Source organism: Grampus griseus (genome assembly GCF_964374135.1).
Source record: "Grampus griseus genome assembly, chromosome: 5".
Lineage (NCBI taxonomy): Eukaryota > Metazoa > Chordata > Mammalia > Artiodactyla > Delphinidae > Grampus > Grampus griseus.
In genome coordinates, this window is record NC_138998.1 from 78,807,156 (window position 1) to 78,826,061 (window position 18,906).

At 36.5% G+C, this 18,906-nt stretch overlaps 1 protein-coding gene across 1 annotated transcript; it reads right to left on the reverse strand.

Moving 5' to 3' along the window:
• Positions 1-457: 457 nt before the first annotated feature.
• On the reverse strand, positions 458-7,913 carry TEX55 (testis expressed 55; the record flags this gene model as incomplete). Its single annotated transcript, XM_082655055.1, has 4 exons — positions 458-562; positions 4,210-4,272; positions 6,053-6,199; positions 6,756-7,913. The coding sequence occupies 4 exons, from the start codon at positions 7,911-7,913 to the stop codon at positions 512-514; spliced, it is 1,419 nt and encodes a 472-aa protein (XP_082511181.1). The 3' UTR covers positions 458-511.
• Between the last annotated feature and the right edge of the window lie 10,993 nt (positions 7,914-18,906).

Consider the following 18,906-nt stretch of genomic DNA (forward strand, 5'->3'; position numbering starts at 1 on the left):
TATAACAGGCAGGGTCAAAGAGGAAAATAGTAAAAATTTGTTGGAGGTATTAAGAAACAAGAAAAGAGATCTTACAACAGTTACCTTCCATTAAGAGAGAAAAAAGTGCTGTTACGAATTATTTTCCGCACATTTTCCGACTGAAAATTTTATAAACAGTTTCGAGACATGATGGGTTTGTATGCTTTTGGGAATGTGTATAAATTGCTAATATTCTTTTCTTGATCTTCTCTGGGATTTGTGAACGTGTTTCTGCTCAGTGCTTTGGAGGAATGAGTACAGAAATATCAATGCATGGATAAGTATAGGTGCCTATGTTTTTGTATGATGAGCCAGAGGTATCTGTAACTGTTATGTGAATTTTACGAAGCTACCCAGTAGATTTTTACTTAAAAAATAAGAACACATTTAGGCAGAGTCACTACAAATGACCATTCAAAAATGATTTTTCGGAGTGGGAAACAGAACATAGTGTTGACACTGATGGTTGTAAACAACGTTGAGGAGAGATTCATTCTTCGTAGGTTTCACTTTTCTTTCTGTTTTGTATCACTTCCTGTACCTGAGGAGAATGAAAAAGAATTTTTTCCACTTGCAGTTTTGGTCTACTTTGAGTTACCTTATCTTGTAGGCTTAAAATATATAGACATTTAAAATACTGAAGTCCTTTTAAATTTTTGCTATCTTGTGGTTTTACATATTATCTTACTGTAAATTTAATTTGCAGGTTTCCTGACTGTTAAAGATGCTCAAGAAATTGTCATGTAAAAAATAAATAAATAAATAATAAATAAATAAATAAATAATAAATAAAAATAAAATAAAATACAGAAGTCCTTGTACTGACTTGGTACAAACAATTTAGACTTTGATAAGTCACGAATATGTGTTGTAATATCTAGGGACACCATTTAAAATATTAAGAAGGTTATTAGGGCAGTGACCTTATTCTGTATGATACTGTAATTATAGATACATATCATATACATTTGTCAAAACCTATAGAATGTACAACACAAAGAGACTTTATGTAAACCATAGACTTCAGTTAACAATAATATATCAAACCAGCTGATCAACTGCAACAAATCTACCACACTAATGCAAGATGTTAATAATAGGGGAAATGGGGGAAGGAGAGGGAGTAAATGGGAACTCACTGTACTTTCTGCTCAAATTTTCTGTAAGCCTAAAACCATTCTAAAAAATAAAGTATATTAATTTTTAAAAATCACCCCAATGTGAAACCAAAAATAAAAAAAGATTAAGAGAGTATAACTTCTAAATAGAGAGAAAAATGGAACAATAAAAGAAGATAAAAAGTAGAGGAAAAGAAACAAAACAGGCAGGACAAATAGCATACGGTAGGACAATAGATTTAAACCCAAATATATCTTTAATAACATCAAATATAAAGGGACTAAATGCTCCAATTAAAAGCTTATCAGATTTGAATAATTATAAAAATTATAATACATGCTATATATAAGAAAGATATCTAAAAGACAAGGACAGAGTAAAGTTAAAAATAATAAATATATACCATTTAAATATTGACTAAAATAAATCTGGTATAGCTATAACAATATTGAAAGGAGTAGAGTTCATGTTATACCTCTTAATGATAAAAATTCAATTTACCAGAAAAATATAAGAACTCTAAATTCATATGCACCGAATAACATAGCCTCAATTACATATACACAGCGTAAATTGACAGAACTGTAGGAGATAGGCAAATTCACAATAATATTGGACGACTTGAACAACATGTTTAGCAAACCTGATCTAGTGGATATATTTAGACACTTCCCAATAATTGCAGAATAAATATTTTTTCAACTCCAATTAATTCATTCATGGCAATTAGCCATATGCTGCATCATAAAGCAAGTCAACACATTTCAAAGATTTGAAATCTTGATCTCTGAGTAAAATGCAATTGACTTAGAAATCATAAACCAAAGGGCAACTAGATATCTAATATTTGATAATTTATATAAATAATCTAATGTCAAAAAATCCATAAGTTGAAGAAGAAATCATAATGAAAATTAGAGACTATTTTGAACTAAATAAACTAAAAACACCACACACTTAAATTTATGTGATAAAACCCATATGTATATATTATATATTAAAAAGGAAGATCTGCTTCCTATATGCAAGAGTGAGCAATTAAAAAAAATGAATTCTGCAAATAACAGCTATGTATTCATGGATAAAATACAACCCTGCCCACAAAAGAAAAACCCCACAAACCAAAACAAAACAAAAAACCTCACAGCTACCTGAAGGTTCCAGTGACTAAGCAAAGACAGGCAGATTTTGGAGAGGAGTCTAAACTTAGAGCAAGTGACCAAATGGAGCAAATTTCTCATTTTTTGTAATTTTGACCCAATGACAGTCGTGACTCACAGACATAGCTATGGCTGCACGAGAATGCCTCAAACTGTGACAGAAAGCCCCCTGTCTTTCTGGATGGAAGAATTACAGGAAGTAGACTGGTCAAATATGGCTAGATGCTGAAGAGTGAGGGGAAATCCTAGAAGAGGGGAGGAGATTCCTTAATTCTGTGCATGAACTCTGCACAAGCCTCAGGTTGATTTCTGAATCATGCATTCATAGGACAGATTCAAAGTAGTAGTAGGCTTAAGGAACTGACCTGAGCTATGACCACAGAAGGCAAGAGAGAGAGCTTACAATTCAAATCTAACCATGTTAACTGCCAGCTAAAACAAAAACAACACCATCACTTGTCACAGCAGTATGACAGAACTCAAGTCTACACAGCATAATATTCACAATGTTAAGGATACAATTGAAATTATCCTAGTTATAGAAAACCAAGAGAATGCTACACATTTTAAATGGAAAAGATAACTTTAACTTCTTCCTTTCTGATTTGGAAGCCTCTTATTTTTTATTTAAAAAAATTTATTTGGGGCTTCCCTGGTGGCACAGTGGTTGAGAGTCCGCCTGCCGATGCAGGGGACACGGGTTCGTGCCCCGGTCCGGGAAGATCCCACATGCCGCGGAGCGGCTAGGCCCGTGAGCCATGGTCGCTGAGCCTGCGCGTCCAGAGCCTGTGCTCTGCAACGGGAGAGGCCACAACAGTGAGAGGCCTGCATACCGCAAAAAAAAAAAGGCTAATGCTGAAAATACTGATAATACTAAGCGTTGGGTGTAAGTGATAAGGATGTAAGACAACTGGATCTCTAAAATACACTGCTATTGGGAGTGTAAATTGGTACAATTGCTTTGGAAAATTGTTTGAAATACTCTACTAGAGCTGATCGAACACATACCTGACAATCCAGCATTCTCTCTTGTGGGTATACACCCAAGAGAAATGTGTGTATATGTGCACCAAGAGACACGCACATGAAAGTTCTAGGAAAATTTTTTGTAATAGCTCCAAGCTGGAAATAACCTGAAGGTCCACATCTATCACAGAAAGGATAAATTGTGGCATTTCATACGAGTACTATACAGCAATGAAAATGAATGAACTACAGCCATACACAACAGCACGGATTAATCTCACAGACATATTTTGAGAAGAAGAATGAACCAATGAGTCCCTACTACATGGTTCCCTTTATATAAAGTTTAGAAGGTTGACAAGCCTACACAGATATAGAGAACAAGCTAGTGGTTACCAGTGGTGGGGGGCAAACTACTGGGTGTAAGATAGGCTCAGGGATGTATTATACAACATGGGGAGCAGAACCAATATTTTGTAATAAGTGTAGATGGAAAGTAGCCTTTTAAAATTGCATGAAAAATTAAAACAACATTTTTAAAGTCTCAAAGGTAAAGCTTTTGGCTCTAGAAGTCGTGCTCTTAACCACCAAAAAAAAAAAAAAAAAGAAATTTAAAAATAAATTTAAAAAAAAGGCTGACAAGTCTAAACCAAAGTGTTTCATGATTCATGTTTCATGGTAGAATTATAAAGAAAAGTGAGAATGTCATTATTGTAAAATTCAGAATAATAGTCCCTTTGTGGGAAGTGATAACCATGAAGAAAAGAAAGGGGGCTTCTTGGATGCTGGTAATGTTTTAATTTTTTTTGAACTTGAATGGTAGTTACAGGTGTGCTCACTTCATGATAATTCACTGAGTTGTATATGTTTTGTACACTTGTATGGGTGCTATATTTTATAATGAACAGAATAACAAGCTTGTTCTTTTTTTCCTATTCCATACCTGGCACAGCATAAAACTCAGGGGGTCTTCTGGCTTTTCATAGACTAGCTTTTCAGTGATCTGCTGAGGGAGAGAGAGAGAAAGGCATCACATTATGGTTCTGAGCTAAAGCTGTATGGTCAGGTTATACCTGAAGCAATCTTTTACATTAACCTAACATGTACCATAGCATTTTAAAGAAATTCGTATATCTCTACATAGTGACAAATTACTTTCTTACTGCTGATAAATTTGGGCAAATTAAGGTAAAATGTGGAGGGATTAAAAATTTAGGAATAAATAATAATGTATATTTTTCTAGTTTCTAAGATCAAAGAGTTTTGGAGAAAGGTTTTGAGAATTGTGATTTTGCTAGACTGAGAAATCAATAAATTATTTGCTTTGAAGAATAGTCAAAGAAAAAGTTTGGAATAAAAATTTTAAAACACTGTATGATTTTTACATAGAAACTTCCTCCTAAGGCATTTGATTCTAAAAGGTGAAAATGATGTTCAGCGTTTGTAATAATAAATGAGGAAGAACATAAAAAACTTCAGAGACCCCCTTCCATATGTTTTACTGTTGTTGAATAACTCAAAAAATTAGAATAAAGCAAGCAAAATTCTCACTTGCAGGGAATAACAATAGGGCAAATTTTTTGGTATAAAATATTCTGGTCTGTTTAATGCATCCACGCTAATTAATTATTTCATATATGTGTCTACTGAACACATATTTATAACTCATTTTTCTGATAACAACGTTCAATGCATAAGCATTGTTTTTTCTTGACAGATAAAGAAAATTACTTACAGAACGATTAGAATTCTACTTTCTACGGCTTTCATCCTTGAGTTTAATAATTAGTATTTCTTTGGTTAAAGCCAGAAAATCCAGCCATTAGCATTCTCCCACAAAATGACATTTTAAAGAAAGAAAAGGCATACAGCAGTGTTAATAAAGCAAATATCACTTATCTCTATTTTATATGAGGAAACTGAGATTCACAGAAGTTAGGTAATTTCCTCCAAATCACAAAGATGAGAAGGGACAAAGTTAGCTTGGAGCCCTGGGCTAACAGATTTTAAAATTTGTGCACTTTCCTCTATTTCCTACTTCTTTAAACTTAAATTCTTCCAGTTTAAATGCTTTCATTTGGGGTGGGCCACTCTTACTTACAACTTTCTAACCACAAAGTTATTTCATGTATATATGTCATTATATATGTATATACACCTTGCTGCATAATAATATTAACATAAAAATACACATGTCAGGAGAACAGAAACAAAAACAACAAAACAGCAAAAACTTTATAAATGTGATAACATTTTATAATTCTGTATTGGCCAAGGAATGTTATACTTTAAAGAAGGTTCCAGCCCCATATCCTGAGGTCTATAAAATTTGTAGTTTCAAGAATTGGAAGCAACTTTTAACTATGTCATTTTTCTCCTAAAGACTGTGGGTTCTTAGATAGTCACAGGTTGGTCATCTTTTGAAAGTATTATATTCCTGCCTGGAAAGTCTTTTTCTCTCCTTTTCAATTGCCATTACTTTGTCATTCCTTCCTAGTCTGGCTCAAACTTTAACCCTGGGCCAAATTTTTTCCCTAGCAACCAACCTATCAGATCTCTAATTCCTCTGAAGGGCTTCACATCATGATAAAAATCATTCATTTGGTGTTTATCATTTACTACTTTTGGTTAATACGTCTTAATGCACTTACTGACTTCTCATTAAGATTATATCCCTTTTATAGCAAACGCCCTTTCTTGTACCTCTTATAAGCCAAGTCAAAGTTTGTCGTTTACATTATAATTACTTTAAAACTCACAATTAAAAAAGAGGTTGAGCGGTTTACCTGGAATATTTGCAGAATGTGGTGTTTCTCCACGTATCGAAGTGAAACTTGATAAGGATCTTCATGTACTATAGGAGGTAACTGCTTCTTATAAGGTTGATTGTATGCCTGAAAACTCCTTCTTTCCTGGTATTCTGAAATATCAACCTAAAATGGAAATATCCCCCAAGAGAGTCTTTAATGAATTGAAAATCCCCAGGAAGTTTTGTTGCTATTGCTGCTGTTATCAGTGGAATCTGGTATTGATGGGATCTGAACACCAGGAATTAAGAGCAAAGACATTATTATGAGAGACCTGGCTGATTCTCCAGGCAATGTAATGCACCTTGAGTCCTGGGAGGTACCTTAGACATCTCCAATCTACTTCAAATACTTTTCCCTTCACAGAGATTTCCAACTGACTCCAAATTCCTTTCCTTTGGTAGAAGCCCAGAGGGGGAATGACTTAGTGTCCCAGTGTTAGCAGCAGAACCAGGACTTGAAACCCAGGTCTCCTGAATCCTGGTACGTTGATCCTTCCTGAATGGCCTTACTTAGTGTAGCAGAGAAGGCAATCCATCTTTTTATTTCCCACCCTTCTCCTGCCCTTCCTGAATCCTATGGGTCACACATACCACAACATGTGCCCTCTTCCTACATTCTGCCAGACCCCTGGCTTAACCTCCAACCTCCCAGGTGGGTATCAAATGCCCCTTTAACCTACAGGCTTGGTTTCCACGGGTTGAGTTTTTTCTTGACTGATGATATAGTCCAATTTGGATGAGATGGAGGGAAATCTTGGGGAGTAGGCTTGGTCTTTTGTTTGGGAAGTACTGGTCAATCCGTGATCAAATGGGATGAATGCTTGCAGATCAGCTACACTTTCCGTTTCAGTTTCAAGGGAAGCCTTGGTTATGCTGCCATCTGTCTGGCCAGGCTCAAATTTGCAGGGTTGTACTCTGAAGTCAGCCTCTTTGTCTTCCTTGCTGCAGCCAAGCTGGTGGAATAATCTATCATCAGACCGGCTACATGCTCCATAGTCAAACAGGTTGTCTTCTGTGTAATCATCCTCTTCTTCCACTAAATCGTCAGCCTGGTCAGATTCACTGCCAGCCTTGTCAGGGTCAGCAGCCTGGTGTTCAGATGGTTTAGTAGCTTGGTCATACACTTCGTGGTGCGTCTTTACAGATGTTCTGTGGTCAACTTGGTCAGACAATCTATGATCAATCTGTTCAGAAGTTTTTCGCTCAACCAGGCCAGACAATCTACTTTCAATCTGTTGAGAAGCTCTTCGGTCAGCCGGGCGGGACATTCTGTGATCGCTCTGCTCAGAGGCTCTTTGTAAAGATGGGACAGACGGTTTACAGTCAATCTCTTCAGAAGCTCTTCTCTCAGCTAGGCTGGACATTCTGTGATCAATCTGCTCAGAAGCCCTTTGTTCAGTCTGTTCAGAAGTACCTCGTTCAGGCAGAGCAGACATCTGGCTGTCAGTCTGTTCAGACTCCTCCACGCCACCAGCTTGGCTAGATGCCTTGTCGTCCATCTGTTCTGACATGCTTCGGTTAACCTGATCAGATGCTCTACGATCGGCAACATGATGAGCATGGTTGGATGCTCTGAGGTCAGCTCGATCAGATGTTCTTTCTCCCATGGATTCACATGCTTTGTGGTCAGCTTGATTAACTACGTTGGGTTCAGCCAGGGCAGACACTATCTGGGCAGCCTGGTCAGCTGCTCCGTGATCAGTCTGGTCATCTGCTTCCACTTCATCCTGGTTCTGTCTGTTGTCTTCCGGGCTGTCTGTGTGGCTGTCATTTGGGGACTTGGCTGTACTTTGGTTTTCCGATGATTCTGCCGGAGCCTCTTCTGGAGGCTTTTCCATTTTCTGCCTGGTACCAGACTGGTCTAGATTGCCAGACGCTGTGGGTGGGGCCGGGCCGGGTAGTCTAGGCGACCTTCGGAGCGCACTAGACAACAATACCCGCGGGCTTTGTTTGGACCTCCGAGCTCCAGCTCTTCCGGGCGCGCGGGCGGATGCCGGTGGATGCCGGGAGGTGAGCGGGGGAGCCCCGCCGCTGCCTGGGGAGGGATGCCTCCGGGCGCCCAGCGAGGATGCGAGTGCAGGGGCGGACACCCTCTCCCAAGAAATGGTGATGCCCACAGCCTGGCGTCGCCACCGCCCAGTGACTGGGCCTCAGGGCTCTGTGAATCGGTGCCTTAGAGCGGTCCCCTCCCCGTTTTCTTACGGAGGTCCACAGCTGTGTGTGTGAAATAGGATCCAGCAGGTTATCACTCGAACCAACAAAATGTTAGCTATGAACACGCGTCCCACCACATGAGGGCGGCAGACCTGAACAGAGGTTACTGTTGCCATCAACCAAATTCCACGTTTCATTGGCTACTGACTTTTGTATAACCACAGTTGTATTGCAGAGTATGATTACTGCTGGGCATGTGCTAGTAAATGGTCCTGCTAAATGTTATTTTTCTTTAGACTCTTATCGGTATTGGGGTGATGTGGCCCAAATTCTGTGGTTTTTCTTTTAATTAACAAAACAAAACAAAACAAAAACTTTTAAAAGCCAGCCTTTCCAAAGAGTGCCTGTACTGTTTTCAGTGGTACCAGGAAGGCTTTAGTCCTTCTAACACTCACATTACCAAAGTCAAACGTATCTTTCTTTCTTCATAGTAAGAGTGTAGAGAGGAGGCTTTTGCTTTCCTTCTCACTCTCATCCCGACACACCCCTTGGCAGTTCATTGCTGCAGGAGCATCCTCTTCTCTGTCTCACGGGACAGGTGAGAAGCTGTTTTCCATCTTCTCTGGGAAGAGCTGTCCTGACGGTGGAAACCCAAGCTCCAAGTGTTTTCTTGCTGAATTAGTCATATATGGTTGGAGGGCTGGAGAGAGGAGAGGAGATCCAGTGAGAATGGGTTCTAAAATCACCCCATCCAATGGTCTTTTAGCAGAAGAGAGGGTTAGGGTTAGGAGCCAGAGTTCCAGAAAGAAAAGGAGTAAGGAAGGTGGGGGAGAGATAGGAGAAGGAACACTTAACAGGTGGGGAATTTGCACTTGATGGTGGTGGCCAGTGGGGTACATGTTTTGAGATTTGCCCCTCCCTTTTTGAAATAAACCTTAAGAATCCACTTCAGGCCAGCACGCCCTCTACTCTCAGGAGCGGGGTAGTACAGAGGTGGTGAGGCAGGCCAAGGATTGGTAGTGTGATGCCAGATATTCTTTTAATATGGGTTTAATTGCATTCAATAATTAGAGATAAGACTTAAAATCCAAATGCAAATAGTAGTAATTAAGGAGTGAGAGGGAGAGTGCGTACCTCTGGTGCCATACTTAGGAGCAGAAGGAGACTTTAGATGCACTGAAATAAAATCATTTACCTAACAGTACCTAGAACATATTTGGTGCTCAAGACGAGTTTGTCGGATATAAATATATTAAAGATTTGCCTTATTTATTTATCTAAAAATGTGTGAAGCAAATGGATGCTACGTTTGAAGTAAAATAGGTGATGGTCTATGGTTTGCAACTTCAAAGGGGCATTGGTTTTGTAGATTTGTTTTTCCATTTATAAATTAAATGTAATTATTGTAGAAAAGTAAGAAAAACAAGCATAAATTTGAAAAAATTCCCCCAAACACCCCAGGGATAACCTTTATTAACATTTTCATGTATACCCTTCTAAAATTTTTCCCATGCAAATCTATACATCTAATATCTATAGGTATGTATATACTTTACAAAATGGAATCAAACCATGTAACTGTTCTATAAACTACATTTTCATTTAATGCTATGGTTTAAATGTTCTTCCATGTCAAGAAATGTAATCTAAATTAAAGAGCATTGGCTTTTGGAGTTAGATCAATTTGTTTTAATTCTGTATCTGCCATTTATTAGATTGTTGAGTTTGAGCAAGTCTCATTATTTTTCTGAGCTTCAATTTTCTCATCTGCCGATGAAAATGGGAATAATATAATAGTTCTCAGAATTCTTGTGAAAACTAAATGAGATAACAAATATAATTAGCTCATATGTGCTTCATAAAGAGTAGCTATTTAAAAAAATATATAATTTATTATATGAATTTATTTTGTTGCTTTTAACAGTGCTGCATTGACCATCATTGTACAAACATTTTATAAGTTTGTCATATTTTTTCCTTAAGATAAATTTTCTGTTGTGGAATTGCTTGGTTAAGGAAGTGTGCTCATTTTGGTGTTTTGAAAGTACTATATTTAAAAATGCCTTCCAGAAAAGTTGGGCCAATCTCTAGCTCCACCAGTAATATGTGAGAATGCTATTTCCCTATACCAAGTCCAATTCTGTATATATTTTTCATTTTTGCCTATCTGATAAGTGAAAAGTAGTATTTTGTTTTAATTTGTATTTTTTAAAATATGTTTAATGACTTTGGATTTCTTTTTTTGTAAATTTCCTAGTCTTGCCTTTGTCTTTTCCTTATTGATTTGTAAGAGCTTCTTACATATTAAAATACTTAATTCTTTGCTATATAAAGACTACATAAAACTTTGCAAATAAAGTTTTCTGGCTTGTTTGCCATGTAGTTTTATATTTTTTGGTTTATGAAGTTAAGTTTATTTTTCCCTTTCTAGTTTTTTTCTTTGGGGTCATGTTTAAGAAGACCTTTGTTATCACATGATTATACAAATATTCCCCACTTATATTTTCTTTCAGTACTTTTCAGTATGTGTGTATTTCTTTTTTTCTTACATAGAGTTAAGTGCACAAAATTAAGTGTGCAGCTTGATGAATCTTTACACACATATACATCTATGTACACATTGCCCACATCAAAATATAGAATATTTCCAACTTTCCAGCAGGTTCCCTCATGTTCCTCCCTAGTGACTACCCCTCCCAAAGTTAAGTATTGCTGTCCTGATCTCTGTTTCCATAGCTTAGTTTTTCTGGTTTTGGAACATCACACAATATGATTCTTATTCTGGCCTCTTTTGGTCTACATTATGTCTGAGATTAAACCATATTCTTACACATAGCAGTATACAGTTATTTTTCATTGCTCTGGTATATTCCATTGTATGATTATACCACAAACTATCAACTCTGATGTTGATTGACACTGGACTGTTTGTAGCTTGGAACTATTTAGAACTTTCTTGTACATGTCTTTTGGTGGACCTAAGTGCTCATTTCTCTTGGGATAGACCAGTGTGGGATTTCTGGATCATAGGATAGGCTCATGTTTGGCTTTAGTAAATACTGCCAGACAGATTTCCAAAATGGTAGTACCAATTTGCACTCTCACCAGTTATATATAAAAGAATTCAAGTTGCACCACATCTTGCCTCTTACTGTTGGCTTCAGGTGTATTTGTTAGAGCCTTGACATGTGAATTTGAGGAGGACATAATTATTTAGTCCATTACAGTCATAGATGTGAGGGCTTATTTCTAGATTCTCAATTCTATTCCATTAGTCTATCTATCTGTCCTTATGCCAGTCACACACTGTTTTGATTCCTATTGTTTTATAGTAAATTCTGAAATCAGGAAGTATGAGTTATCCAACTTTGTTCTTTTTCAATATTGTTTTGAATTGCTAGGGCCCCTTGAAGTTGTATATTTATTTTTAGATTGGCTTTTCCTTTTCTACAAAGAGCTTATTGGAATTTTGATAGAGAATGCATTGTATTTGTAGATTGCATTGGGTTAGTATTGCTGTTTTAAGAATACTAAGTCTTCTAATACATCAACCTGAGATGTTTGTCCATTTATTTATGTCTTCTTTAATTTCTTTTAGCAATCTTTTGTAGTTTTCAGTGTACAAGTCTTTCACCCTCTGCTTGGTTTAATTTATTCCTAGCTATTTTATTTTTTTATATACATATGATATTGTAAATGAAATTTTTTACTTAATTTCATTTTTGGGGTTGTTCATTGGTAGTGTATAGAAATACAGCTGATTTTTGTGGGTTGATTTGTATCTTGCAACTTTGCTGAATTTGCTTATTATTTCTAATAGCTTTTTGTGAGTTTTAAAGGATTTTCTATGTATAAGATCATGTCATCTGTGAATAGGGATGGTTTTATTCTTTTTTTCCAATTTGAATGCATTTTATTTTTCTTGCCTAATACTCTTACTAGAATTTCCAGGACAATGGTGAGTAGAAGTGGTGAAAATGAACATCCTTGTCATATTCCTGATCATAAGGGGAAGGCTTTCATTACTGAGTATGATATGGGGCTTTCATCAAAGACCTTTATCAGATTATCCTTGTTTTTATCAAGAAAGCATGTTGGATTTTTAAAATTGCCTTTTATGCAGCAATTGAGATGATTATGTATTTTTTTCTCTTATTCTATTAATGTAGTGCATAGCATTGATTAAGTTGTATATGGTGAACCACCCTAACAATCCTGGGATAAATCCTACTTGGTCATGGACTGTGAGGCTTCTTTTATTTTTATTTTTTAATTGAAGTATAGCTGATTTACAATGTTTCAGGTATACATATACATAGATCTATCTATTCTTTTTCAGATTCTTTTCCATTATAGGTTATTACAAGATATTGAATATAGTTCTGTGTGCTATAGTTCATTGCTGTTTATCCATTTTGTATATAGTAGGGTGTACAGTGTGATGCTTTTAATATGCTTCTGGATTTAGTTACTAATATTTTCTTGAGGAGTTTTGCATCTATATTCATAAGAGATATTAGTCTGTAGTTTTTTTTTTTTTTCTTGTCTTTGTCTGGCTTTGGTATCAGGGTGATGCTGGTGTATAGACTGAGTTAGAAAGTGTTCTCTTCTCTTATTCTTTGGAAGAGTGTGAGAAGGATTGGTGTTAATTTTTCTGTAAATGATTGGTAGAATTCGTCAGTGAAGTAATCTATTTCTGGGTTTGTTCAGTTGTTGGTTTTACTTTTGTCGACTCAGTCTCATTATGTGTTATAGGTCACATAAAAAAATAGAGATTTTCTATGTTTTTTTTTTTTGAGTCAGTTTTGGTAGTATGTGTGTTTCTAGGAATTTGTCCATTTCATCTGGGTTATCTAATTTTTTTGCTACACAGTTGTTCATAGTATTCTCTTACAATCCTTTTTACTTCCATAAAGTTGGTAGAAATGTCCCCACTTTCATTTATGACTTAAGTTATTTACTAGTTCTCTATTTTTTGTAAGTCTAGCTGAAGGTTTGTCAATTTTGTTGATCTTTTCAAGGAACCAACCAACAAACCAACTTTTTGTTTTGTTGATTCTGTTTTTCTATACTCTATTTCATTTATCTCTGATCAATTCTTTAGAATAGAATTTCTTTTCATCTTCTAGCTTGGGTTTAGTTTTCTCTTCTCCTTATAGTTCTTTACGGTATAATGTTAGGTTATCAGTTGAGATCTTCTTCTTCTTTTTTTTTTTTTTTGCGGTTCACGGCCCTCTCACTGTTGTGGCCTCTCCTGTTGCGGAGCACAGGCTCCAGATGTGCAGGCTCAGTGGCCATGGCTCACGGGCCCAGCCGCTCCGCGGCATGTGGGATCCTCCCGGACAGGGGCACGAACCCGTGTCCCCTGCATCGGCAGGTGGACTCTCAACCACTGCACCACCAGGGAAGCCCCTTTTTTAAGGTAGGCATTTACAGCTATAAATGTCCTCTGGAGCTTTGCGTTCCCTGTATCCCATAAGTTTTGGTATGTTGTGCTTTTATTTCCATCCATTTCAAGGTATTTTCATCAATCTCAAGGTATACATTTCCCTTGTAATACTTTTTTTCATCCATTGGTTGTTTAAAACTGTGGTTTAATTTCCAAATATTTGTGAATTTTCCAGTCTTCCTTCTGATATCTAGCTTCATTCCATGGGGTGTATCAAAGAAAATACTTTTTGGGATTTCAATCTTTTAAATTTATTAAGACCTGTGGCCTAACATAGGGTCTATCTTGGAGAATGTTCCACGAGAAGAATGTGTATCTGCTCTTTTGGGAGGAATGTTCTTTATATATCTGTTAGGTCTAGTTGGTTTATAGTGTTGTTCAAGTCCTGTATTTTCATACTGATCTTTTGTCTTGATATTCTATCCATTAGGCATCTTGTGTCAGTCCTTCAGGTAAAAGCCCTCAGACAAGTAAAAAAAAGACAAACATAATTCTTTGAGAGCAAGGTGTGTTCTGCTCCCTCTGGAACCAGCGGCTATGGTCCCACACTGTGAACATGGGCTGCTATCTTCAAAACTGTTGCTGAGTTGAGAAGCTGGGAGCAAGGACAAGTAAAAATGCTGCAGTACTTTCCTACTCTTTGTTAAGTGCCTCTTTCTTGACCCAGAATTCATTAGGTTGCTGAAAACCTTTCTAGGGTCCTGACAAAGTTGACTGACAGTTTCTGCTTATTTTTTCATTGTTTCAGTGGAAGGACAGGCCCCCAGAGCTACCTACTCTGCCATTTTCATCACTCCCCACCCCTCCCAGCTTAAAGGTTTGAAAATGGAACATTGTATATTCACATCAGATTTCCAGTTTCTTTTTAAGAATGGGAAAATCTGCCAATACTGGGCTCACAGTTCCACATATCAACAATTGCCTAGTGAGTAGTAGTTTACCAGTTCAGGGAGGACCTACATTCTTCAGTTGTCCCACACTTTCCGTTCTGCCCCTTAATCATTTAAGTTACCTGATTTGTTCCTCCATCCATTTTAATTTTCAATCTCTGTAGTATTATATAGTGACTAAGAGCTCAGGCCTCGAGCCAGACAAAACTGGATTTGAATGTTGTCTTCACCATTTAAATACTGTGTGTCCTTAGGTAGGTGGTGTGCCCTCTGTGATCTATAGCATCTTCACTTGTAAAATGAAAATAAACACAACTACTCAATGGGATTGTTGAGATGAGTAAATGACATAATATTGATAAAGAATTTAGGCCAGTGCCTAACATTCAGCAAGTAAATAATAGTATTTATGTGTTTTAATGTAAATTTCTTAAGGCCATCTTTTATGTTCTTTGGTAATGTTTGGACTTTATTTTTCTTATATGTTGACTGTATTTGTTTAAAAAGTTATTCTTATGTAGTTTATGAGTTTTATTATTGCTGTGAATTGGATTTTTTTCTAATATATTTTCCAAATGGCTAATATGTAGGAAAGGTAATTTCTGTTTCTTTTATACTGTCATCTTTTTTATTTTCTTATTAGATTGAACAGATTTTCAGATTAGTTTGATTTTTCATAATAGACAGTGGTAATGATAACTTTTCCTCTTCCTTTATAATATTTTTACCTCATTTGTTTCTTTTCTAATATTGAATAAGACTGTCAAACAATGTTTAATAATTATGAAGATTATAGATGTCTTCATTTTATTCCTGAATATAATGAGAATGTCCCATGAAATGCAAAGCTTAATTTTGGTTTCAGATAGTTATAAGAATATATATATATATATGTTTCTATTTCTGTTTTACAAGAGATTTTAATTGGCTTTTGAAGTTTATCAAATAATTTGTAGCATCTGTTGAAATAATCATATGATTTTCTCCATTAATTTATTCATGTGTTTATATCAAGAGATTTTTAAATGTTAAATCGGTTATCCATTCCTGGAATAAACCTTACTTGGTCATCCTATATTTTCCTTTAAAATGCACTTCTGGAGTAAGTTGCTAATAGTTTATTTAAGGTGTTTGTACTTTATTAATCAGTAAGATTGGTCTATTGTTACCTTTTCTTGTTTTATATTTGTTAAGTTTTAGTGTCAGGATTAGGCTAGCTTTATAAAATAATTTAAGAAACTTACTGTCTTTTTCTGTACATTGTAATAGTTTTTATATGAACTATCTGTTCTTTAAGCTTTGTTAAAACTCTCCTATAAAATCTCATGGTCTGGTCCTTGTAGGGTGCAGGGGTTATGGTTGTGGTGTGTAGACATCTTTTATAGACTTTCCAATTTTTTCTATGGTTATTGGTCTACTTAGATTTTCTCCCTCTACTTGAAAAAATTTTGACAATTCGACTTTGCTAGAAAAATATTTCATTTCCTCTCAAATTTAAGATTTATTGAGCATAAAGTATTTTCTTACAATATTATTTCAATCTTCTCTATATACACTTATATTTCTTTTTTTAATTTCCAATACTGAGTCCTCTTTCTTTCTTGGTTACTCAGTTATACTCTAATATTTTTTTTCAATATTTCTTTAAACAGCCTTTTAAGAGAAACACCTCTTTTGTTTATTCTATTGTGAGTTGTTTCGGGGTGGTAAGGTTGTAATAAAATAAACAGTGTACAGTTTTGTGTTCCTCTGACTTGTAATATCTAACTCTGTGTGGACTGCCAAGGCCACTAAATTTTGGGTGTGCCTCCATGACATACAAAGGGGTCAGTAGGGAGCCAAGTCGACCCTCTTGCATCCTTTCTCATTTATATTCTTTACCCTATTTATGTATTACTTTGTGAGAAAACGAAAGTGAAAGCAACTCTAAACCTAGTTCAAGCTGTCATTCTTGCCTATCCCTAAAACCAGTTAAGAATCTGTGGTTTGGACTAGGGAAGACAGTTTTCTCTTGGTTTTGCTTGTTTTGTTCTTTTTGGTTGGTGTCTGGGAAGTTATTGTTCTTTAAGCATGAGGCTGAGTTTTTAACATAATTATGTATTTCTAAAAATACTTTTATTAATATATATTTCACATACCATAAAATTCACTCATTTAATGTGTGGAATTCAGTGCTTTTTATATATTCACAGAGTTTTGCAACTGTCACCACAATCTAATTTTAGAATATCTTTAACACTCTAAAAAGAAATTCCATACACGTTAGTAGTCATTCCCCATTCCTTACCCTGCTCCTCCCTCACTTCATCCCAACCCCAGGCAACCACTAATCTATTTTCTGGGTCTATGGACTTGCCTATTCTGGACATTTCACAGGAGTGGAATCATATGATCTATATCTGGATTCTTTCACTTAGCACAATGTTTTCAAGGTTTAGCAACAATGTAGCCTATATCAATACGTCATTTTCTTTTTAGTGACAAATAATTTCCATTATTTGGATATAACACATTTTGTTAATCCATTTGTCAGTTGATGGAATTTAAGTTATTTCTACTTTTTGGCTATTATGAATAATGCTATTATGAACATCTGTGTATAAGTTTTTGTGTGGATATATATTTTAATTTCTCTTTGGTATATACCTAGGAGTGGAATTGCTGGATCATGAGATAACTCTCTCTGTAATTTTTTTTTTTTTTTTTTTTTTGCTGTACGCAGGCCTCTCACTGCTGCGGCCTCTCCCGCTGCAGAGCACAGGCTCCGGACACGCAGGCCCAGCAGCCGTGGCCCACGGGCCCAGCCGCTCCGCAGCATGTGGGATCCTCCCGGACCGGGGCACGAACCCGTGTCCCCTGCATCGGCAGGCGGACCCCCAACCACTGCGCCACCAGGGAAGCCCTCTCTAATATTTTGAGGAACCACCAGACTGTTTTCCAAAATGGCTGCACATTCCTACTAGTAGTGTATGTGGGTTCCAATTCATCCACATCCTTGTCAGCTCTTGTTATTATGTCTTTATTATTTTAGCCATATTAATAGCTGTGAAGTGGTATATCTTTGTGGTTTTGATTTGCATTTCCCTGATGGTGATGATGTTGAGCATCTTTTTATGCGCTTATTGGCCATTTGTATATCTTCTTTGGAGAAATGTCTATTCAGAGACTTTGCCCATTTTTAATTTAATAAAGAATTAAAAATTACTTGCATTTACTATTGAGTTGTAAGAATTCTTTATATATTCTAGATATAAATCCCTTATAAAATATATGATTTGCAACTATTTTCTCCCATGCTGTGTGTTGCCTTTTCACTTTCTTGATGGTATCCTTTGAAATACAAAAGTTTTGGACTTCCCTGGTGGTGCAGTGGTTAATAATCCACCTGCCAATGCAGGGGACACAGGTTTGAGCCCTGGTCTGGGAAGATCTCACATGCCACGGAGCAACTAAGCCTGTGCACCACAACTACTGAGCCTGCACTCTAGAGCCCATGAGCCACGACTACTGAGCCCACGTGCTACAACTCCTGAAGCCCACGTGCCTAGAGCCTGTGCTCCACAACAAGAGAAGCCACTGCAATGAGAAGCCCACGCACTGCAATGAAGAGTAGCCCCTGCTCGCTGCAACCAGAGAAAGCCCGTGCGCAGCAATGAAGACTCAATGCAGCCCGAAAAAAAAAAAAAAAAGAAATACAAAAGTTTTAAATTTTAATGAAGTCCAATGTATTTTTTCTTTTGCAGCCTGTGCTTTTGGTGTCACATTTAAGAAACCACTATCTAATCTGAGATCACAAAGATTTAGACCTGTTGAAGAAAAGCAGTAAATGCTGTCTTCCAAGTGAAGAGACTAAATGTACCTGTGATTGCCTAATCTGCTTGTAAAGTACTTGTAACCTTTAACTCTTTTCTGATTATGCAGAGGAGCCAGAATTTACTAAGGAAGATTGGATGAGTGTATTACTGCTCTGATGATAGCTTGTTGAAATTCATGTAGATGACTTACTACAAGGAGTGATACAGGACAGAGGAAGGTCAGAGCTCCTGGATGGTGGCAGCTTTGACAGAGAAGTAGCATCCATCCTACTACCCTGATTATGTTGGGACAACTACAGATGATCCCATACAAATCTAAATTGAGTTAGCTTTAAGTAATCCATTCTTTTTTAAAGGTTTGTGTGGTCTAATAGAGTGGGTCCCATCCTAATATTTGTACTGGAATCATGTATCCAAAGAGGACTTTCTAAAAGTAACTACTTTTTAAATTTTAAGATATGAGATTTATTTACTCTAATCTTCCTTTCTCCTTTTCCTCACCTCTCTCAGGTAAGAAGAGGAC